Below are 8,555 nucleotides of genomic sequence, written 5' to 3' on the forward strand. Positions count from 1 at the left end.
CAGAAGTTTGTGCAGATCTGAGGACCCTAGAAACTTTCTGCCAGGGTGCAAAATCCTTTTTTTTTTTTTTTTTAATGTCCAAAAACATTAGACTGTAAACTTGTATCAGGGCCAGGAAATAAACTTTAACTTCTCCAGAACTGGACTAACACTCAGAAAGCTAACGTTTGCTGCTTTCATATTTTATACAGGTAGTAAGCATTAATAATGTCTTTCATCTTTGAGTGGATCTACAATGGCTTCAGCAGTGTCCTCCAGTTTCTAGGTAAGGCTGTTTCCTTGAAATATATCATGGGTGTCAAACTTTGCTTTTCCTCCAACAGTTTCAATTGAAGTAGCCTTTGGTGTGAAGAGAATAAAACTATATTAAAATTATTTTTTCTCTTTTAGGACTCTACAAGAAATCTGGAAAACTTGTGTTTTTGGGTTTGGACAATGCAGGCAAAACCACTCTTCTTCATATGCTCAAAGATGACAGATTGGGCCAACATGTTCCAACATTACATCCGAGTAGGTTTGAAAATACCAGGTGACCTTTTGATATTTGAAGGTCAGTGTTAGGCTTGGAGGAAGAATCCCCAATTGATGATGTTTTTTTATTAACCGAGGTCCCAAAAGATCACTCACTTAAAAAAAACAGCTTTCTTTCTATAGTACACGCCCAGGTCCCATGGTCAAAAATCTAGATCTCTGGATCTTTGTCACCCTCTGTTCTCACTAGTCTTGTAGTGGCACACATCTCCCATATCTTTCTAAGCAGCAGCAAACACCTCGGAGTACCAAAAATCTTGGCTTTTTGGAATAATTTAAAAATACTCTCACTCTTGTATCCTTCACAAGGTGAAAGTTTCATTAAGTGTTGAATTTGTGTTGGCTTACAGTACAAATTGTATTGTAGCTAGATCTCATTGAATGGAGAAGTTTATTTCTTTCTTCTTTTTTATGACAATTTTTCAGCATCAGAAGAGCTGACAATTGCTGGAATGACTTTTACAACTTTTGATCTTGGTGGTCATGAGCAAGGTAAGAAATGACTCAGTGTAAGGGTGGTTTTGACTTTCGGTTTATTTTGTGCCCTTTTTTTGTTTGAAAGCACTGTGTTATCTTTTAAATTGCTTGCATATAGGATTAAGATCTTAGTACTTTGATGAAGTTGTTCTAGTCATTTATTATTTTTAACTCATTTCAAACTCATCCAGAGTTCTCTAAAAGACCGTTCAACCCCTCCTCTCCTCCCCATATCTTTTGCCTAGATTAATCTCCTTCTATATAATGCATACTCGTATTCATTTTTCTGCAACTATTTGTGAGTATATCATGTTCTTTTACTCCTTAAACCTTGGAAACATATTTCCTAAGAACAAGAATATTCTTTCATATAATCATAGTAGTTAACAAACCCAGGAACTTTGTTTTAGTTTTATCTACTCTATAGTAGGTCTTCCCCTTTTTTGGTCAATTGTCCCAATAATCCTTCTTGAAAACATTTTTCTTGTTGAACAAGATCCAGTGCAAAATCATATAAAGCATTTAATCATGTTTCCTTTCTATCCTTTCTTCAATTGAGCTAATGTAAGGAAATAAGTAATTATTTGTAAGCAGTTGTCAAAAGTTGCAAAAATTGCATAATGGCTACTTTTGACCATTATGATCTACATTGATATTTTGTATAATCTACCCATTGGGGCAGTTGTAACATTATCTTCTAACTTGTAGTTCTCAGTGCTTTTTGCCTTAACTTAGACTTTGTCAATTTGGTTCCCAGACTCCTGACAGTTATTTTGCATATGATTTAGAGATATACAAAATGGGTGGCTTTTTCTGATGGACACCCACTTTATATTTGGCAAGACTCTAGGCTTGGGGGAAAACATTTGAAATGCAGTGAATATTCTGGGAGGGTAGTAAAGAAATTACTGAGATTCTGTCAGGTTAACTCGTTTGGTACTAGATTAAATTGAGAAGTCTCCTTTTGGAGTATTATATTAGGTTGAATTTAACATAGTTTTTTAGAAGTATAGTTCAAGAAATGGAATATTGGTAACTTCTGATAGTTCAGTCACATAATTTTAGCCAAAAGGCCCGTAAGCAACCCAGATAATTTTAGTTGGTGATTTCATTAACATATACACTAATTTATTTACTTAATATTTATAGACTACAAAATTGTACATGTAGTATGGTTGTAATCATGTAAAATTCCTGTGCAAAAAAAGAGAGAAATTATGTGAAAACATTAATGGAGTATATTTTGATGGAAGATTATAAATTGTTTCCTTTTTTTCTATAATGGGTTTGTGTTCTTATTTGGATAGGAATGTATGTATGGTGTCTTTTCTATTTCACAAGAATTTGTAATGCTTACAAATATAAATTCAGGATAATACAGTTAAAAATTGAACTGAGACCATCCGGAGAATGCAGGAGGAGGTTTTTAGACACTTAAGCTGAGAATTGTGTGTTCATTTGATGTCATCAATTTAGCTTTCAGGTTCTGACAGACAAAAAAAAGTGTTGATGTTCATAGTAGTGTTTTGTTTGTTGAGGAAAATTGACAGGAATACTTTTTCATAATAGATAAATAACTCCCATTTTATAAAAATTACTAAAATGCTTTCCATTTAAAGGTTTCCCTATTTGTGTGTAACTTTGTAAAAAAAAGTTTTAAATTTAACTTGAAGTTGTCTGCACTCAATAACAAATTCAGTATAGTAAGATGGAAATAAAAGGGAAAGTTCTTCCAACTTTTCCTTTCCAGTACCACTTTTTAGAGGATAACCATTGTTAATTGTTTGATGTAGAGATGCTTCCATATTCATCTTATTGAAAGGACTACAAAAGAATGGTTTAGAAATTATAATACAATTTTAAAGCATTCCCTTCCAAATTGTTATTACTTACTATCATGTAAAAAAAATAAAATGTGTAGGACACTCTGGGTTAAATGTAGGAGCCTGGGGTACTGTCTGTGAATGTCAGCCGCCAGTCAGGCACAGTTTTCCTGAGGGCTTGTGGATGAGTGTCAGCACACTACACTATAGTATAGGAACTAATTTGGGAGCAAAGTTATATGAACAAGTAATTTTCATCCTAATATTTAAACTCAGAGTTTGCAAACTAAAATGGCTCCAGGGGTGAGGTAGATCACTTGAGTGAAATTGGCTGGGTGTATTGGGAGTGGTGGAAACTTGGGCAAGCTGAGGAGGCCAGACCTTTTCAAAAGGGAAGCTACCTCTCCACTCCAGCTGATTGTTGGCATGTGGGTAGGAAGACATGGAATTGCCAGATATTGCAGTTTCACACAATCCAACAGAAAACCTGATTATAGAATTAAAAATCAGAATCAGTTCATGGATCATTAGTTTATACCATCTGTCCTAATTTAATACTGGCTAGGTTTAGGTCTGACCAAACTTTCTCCACTTTATTATAGACTATTCATTCTCAGATAAATATTTTTATTGATACAACTACAAACTTTGTCTTTTAGCTCGTCGGGTTTGGAAAAATTATCTCCCAGCAATTAATGGAATTGTCTTTCTGGTGGACTGTGCAGATCATCCTCGCCTCATGGAATCCAAAGTTGAGCTCAATGTACGTTTGTTTTTTTCCCTTCTCTTGGCCTCTGTTTCTTTTAAGGACTAGAGCATAGTACTGCCAGTACTTAGTCATTCCAGTTAATATTTGGTAAAAGTCCTAGTTACAGGAAGGGAGGGACTTAAAATCTGAGACATTTCTGAGTTTCTTCAGCTTGAGTAAATTAACTATTTATATCTGCCATAGTGTGAATTATGTATAGTGTGTTCAGCACACTCCCCAGTTTATGTTGCTGTTGTCCCAGCATAATACATGTCTCTCTCTTTCACATGTCGTGTATGGTCGCTCTTTATGAAGTGTTGCTATATCAAAACCTCAAAAGGGGTATTCAGGTTCTTTATGTTTTTGAATCTGCATTTCGAGGTTGTGCCTGCCTACCTTTCTGTTGCACGACTTGCCAGACCCTAAGTTTTTTCTCAGCCTTCAGTTTTGGTTACATGCAACACTTGATGCTATCAAGGACTTACTTGAGATTTTCTTTTTCAGCCTTGTGTTTTCTTGACTTGACATTTTCTATGTTGCCTTTGTTATCCCTACTGCCTTACCCTGGGCCTCTTCTCTTTATTTTTCAGCTGTTTCTCTGCATTGTTCCTGCAGTTTAAACTGGTCTGAAGTTTATTTGTAAGCATTTCTCAAATCTGTAGCTTTAACCTCATGTCATGTACAATCACCTGTAAGCCAGCCCTTCACATGACCTCTTGGCACTAGCCATTCTCCCTCTAAATCCCCCTTTACGATCTTGGTTTTTGTGTTCTCTCTCTGACTGATACTTCTCAGGCTCTTTCACAACCACCAGTTCAGCTGTGTAGCCTATGGCTTGCTCTTCCCCAGGGTGGTCAGGGCTACTCCCATTCATTCATCTGCTACCCACATGCCAGTGACTTTTCTCCTCTAAACTTCTGTTGTACTCCAGCCTCGTACATAGCGCTTCCTACTAGACAACTTCACCTACCAGTTCTGTTCTTCTAGAATGGAACTGCCCCACCATCTATCTGGCATGCAGTCCTGAATTACTATAGATTCCCTCACCACCTGCCACATACTATAATGTTAGAAGGAACTTTCTCAGACTTGTCATTGCCCTCCTTAATATCCTTTAATAGATCTGTTACCTTTGGATAAAATCTACAAACCTTTTGCATTTTTTTACAATCTTTTATGATCTTTACTGTTTCACCAGTTTTTTTCTCTCTCTGTAACCTACCTTAAACTGCATTCCAAATAGAACAACTTGTTCTTCCTTGAGTACTTGCAGGGACACCTGCCTTACTTTCTCACCTTACCCTCTAACCCACTTTGCTGGTAAATATCAAAATGTCCTTTAAGAGATCTTAGAGTTCAGGTGTGACCACTTCTAAGACACCTTCCCTCACTTCTCAGACTATTAGATTGTCTTCCTCATCAGTGTCTGTTGTCTTGCCTGTAGTCCTTTCCTACTATACTGTGAACTTACATGGTAGAGACCTTGTCTTTTTGAGAAACTCCTACACTTAGCAAAGCATAGGACACAGACTGGGCACTTGGATAGGATTTAATGAATGCATGAATGGCATCTTTACTCTAATTTTATCTAACATTTCCTGTAACTTAAGATGATCAAAGCATGTTCCTTTTTATCCCTTCAACTCTCCTTCCCTAGTTTTTCCAGTCAGTGAGAACTAGATTCTCTTCTCGGATTTGAAATCTCTGCCAGCTTTGATTCCTCTTGTTCATCTTACCACTTAGACATCACCCTCTTCACCAAGTGAATCTGTAATGGTGGGTTTCTTTCTCCAGAACGCCTACTGCACTGTTCATTACATGCTGCTGTCTTCAGCTAGATCATCAGCTCTCACCTGAGTACCACACTTATTATTTGTCAATTAATTGTACTAAAAGTGTCGAGTCTATCCACTGACTTCTGGATTGGAGTCTTTAGGATCTATCGCAGCCGGTTTCTCGGACATCAAAATGTTGGTCATCCCTTCCCCTTTCTTTCTTTTTTTTTAAAATTTATTTATTTATGCATACAAGAACTGGGGTACAGGCCAGAGGTATGGGAGGTGAGAGGATTCAATAGAGGCAGAGTGGGAAACAGAACAGGCAGACTGACTGAAATATACTGCTGAGGGGAGCAGCAGGTGAGACAGTGGTTTGCTACGCCATGTGGGTACTCCCTGGCTGGGGATCGAACTCCAGCTGCAATGGCTGCGGATAGCTTCATAGGTTGCGTCTTAACCCCTTGAGCCACCAGGGAGGCCCATCTTTCCCTTTCATTTACTGTCTCTGCATCTCAGCAGACATGCTTTAATCCAGTTTGACCATACTCCATGTGGCTTCCTGAATCCTTTTACTGTGAAGTCATTGCTTATGTTATTCCATCGCCTTTTCATTTACCCAAATTCTGCTTGTCTTTCAGAGCCCAGTTTAGGTTCCACATCTTTGTTGACTTTCTTCAAGCCCACATTGCCATTTTATTACTTTCATTTTTTAGTGGCTTTTTCATTCTGTCCCCATTCATTGTGACAGTCATCTACTTGCTTGCTTTGTTGACAGAGTGAGGATTTCTGGGGGCCTGGGATATGTCTTATCCTTCCTTTTGTTTCCCTGAGATCACAGTTTGATAGTACTTGACACACATTGGGTGCTCACAGAATACTTGGGGAGTTCTTGTAGTCATCTGGAGGCTCTGTAGACAGAATGTTCATTCTTCTGGGACTGTGCCTAATGGTCACTCAGCCTGTGGCTGAGTGAGTTAGCCTAGAGTCCACGTTAGGGCAGTTTGCTGCCTTGTAAACAGTCACAGCCGTAAGTTACAGTAGTTTTGAGGCATTTAGGGGATTTTTACTTATTAGTAGGGTGTTACAAAAAGATTAATTTTTAATCACTATAAAGATAGATTTTCACTGTATACTTGATACCTTAGAGACAAGTGAGAGTCAAATTTGTTTTCATTTTATGGTAGACAGCTAAAGATTTTTCATTTAACTTTTGTTTGTTTTTGTTTTTAGGCTTTAATGACTGATGAAACAATATCCAATGTGCCAATCCTTATTTTGGGTAACAAAATTGATAGAACAGATGCAATCAGTGAAGAAAAACTCCGTGAGATATTTGGACTTTATGGACAGACAACAGGAAAGGTAAGAGAAAAATCTGCAGAGGATATATAAAGAAAGTTCACAGCTTTTAAGATGTGTTTTGCTATCTAGATTTTACTTCCAATAGTTTTTACTTCTCACAAGTTTTACCAGCTTAGAATTTATTTTACTCTGTGTAATTATTGAAGTCAGGAACATGTTCTTTAACTATTTTCTAGTGAGATAGATTCCTCGGGTCTTTGAGAATGAAGGCAATGGTAGAAAAGTCAATTACCATTTTAAGAATTTTCTGACTATATTTCAAATCTTATTCTGAAAAATCTCATTTGAAAAGAACCCTTCTTAGCCGGAAATTCATTTTCTTTTTGACTCGAGGTTTCAGGTTATGAAGCAGAGTGATCATTTATATCACTTTCCAAGCATTAAAATTGAAACAGTTGGGTCAGCACCTTGCTGAGAGAGATAGTACTGTTATCCCCATTTTGAACATGAATAAACTGGGAGTGATTTGTTAAGGTCTACACAGTAAGTCAGTGATAAAACCAGGGGTAGAAACCTAGTCTTCCAGAATACTAGGTAATGCAGCCTCTAGTTAGGAGAACTCTGTTGCAGAAAAATAAGCTTGTGAGAGAGAGAAAATCTGTTTCAGCTATAATTAAACAGGAAAGTTCAGGGTTTTGGCATATTGAGTATAAGATTTTTCCTTTTCTGGGATCATACTGATGTTCTTTTACATGGTTCTTTACTTTTATCTCTTGTTGGTTTTTTCTTTTTATAATTGCTTCCTTTGAACATGAACAAACTGGGAGTGATTTAGTTTCCCCTTTTCTGCATCAGTGTTTCGCTCACATTCATTCTTAATTTCCTTGACATAACCTATTAGTACATTTTCTGAATGCATGCATTAATGAGAATGACCTTGTTCGAAAATGTCCCAGAATTTTTTTTTTGTCCATCGAAGAACATGTTGGTTCTGTGGTCCCAGTGGCCTTTTTCTTGTTTTGCTGTCATAACTTTCCAGCTGAATTTGAGGGTACTCAGAGCAAATGCTCTTCACAGAGAGAGGAAGGCTGAGAATAGGATTGTGCTGCTCACTCTATCCTGAAAGCTTGAAGACCACAGGATGTTATCTAAATGGCCTTGATTACATTTCTACAATTAATCCCTATTTAGATTTGCTTCTAATGGAGAAAGTGAGATTTGTGATTACCCTTTCACACTCTTATACCGTGGAGATGCTAACAGGCCTTTCTTGGTTTTGCCTTCCTTAGGGAAATGTGACCCTGAAGGAGTTGAACGCCCGTCCTATGGAAGTGTTCATGTGCAGTGTGCTCAAGAGGCAAGGCTACGGCGAGGGCTTCCGCTGGCTCTCCCAGTATATTGACTGATGTGTGGACCATGAAATAAAAGAGTTTTACTTCTCTGGACTGATCCTATTCACAGCTTCCTCATGAACTTTTCTAATAGAGCAAGGAAAGCTCTCCAACCATGTCTGGCGTTGAGAAGCCAAGAGTCTCAGCTCTCTCATCGCCCAGTGGTGATATGTGCTCTTCTCCACACTGTTGGGAGGTAACGCTGCCCCACGTACTGGTGCAGGTCAGCATCCCAGGACTTGGAAGCTGGCAGGATTTGCTGGGTAAAGCTGTGTGCCACCGTGGGGCACCTGGAAAGAAAAACACGTCTCACCACTGTGGTTGATTTCAAAAGAAAGTGATTCTATTTTTTAAAGAAAGTGTTGTTAATGTAATTGGTGTCCCTTCTAACTTTTTAAGTTCACAATTTACTTGGTCCAGAGCTTTCTATTCTTTTTTTTTTTTTTTAATCTAGTGAATGGTATTTACATAGTTCATAAAATTATGCACAGATACATGCTGGAGG

At 37.6% G+C, this 8,555-nt stretch overlaps 1 protein-coding gene across 4 annotated transcripts; it reads left to right on the plus strand.

Annotated features, from left to right (window-relative positions):
• Positions 1-207: 207 nt before the first annotated feature.
• Positions 208-8,065, plus strand: SAR1A (secretion associated Ras related GTPase 1A; the record flags this gene model as incomplete). Of its 4 annotated transcripts, XM_084245927.1 has the most annotated exons (6): positions 208-265; positions 391-510; positions 958-1,023; positions 3,491-3,594; positions 6,588-6,719; positions 7,949-8,065. In XM_084245927.1, 6 exons carry the CDS (start codon positions 208-210, stop codon positions 8,063-8,065), a joined length of 597 nt encoding a protein of 198 aa, XP_084102053.1. The 4 variants fall into 4 exon arrangements, with proteins under 4 accessions (XP_084102053.1, XP_084102055.1, XP_084102054.1 ...); XM_084245929.1 differs by lacking the exon at positions 6,588-6,719; XM_084245928.1 differs by lacking the exon at positions 958-1,023.
• Between the last annotated feature and the right edge of the window lie 490 nt (positions 8,066-8,555).

This window comes from Talpa europaea, assembly GCF_964194135.1.
Source record: "Talpa europaea genome assembly, chromosome: 10".
Taxonomy (NCBI): domain Eukaryota; kingdom Metazoa; phylum Chordata; class Mammalia; order Eulipotyphla; family Talpidae; genus Talpa; species Talpa europaea.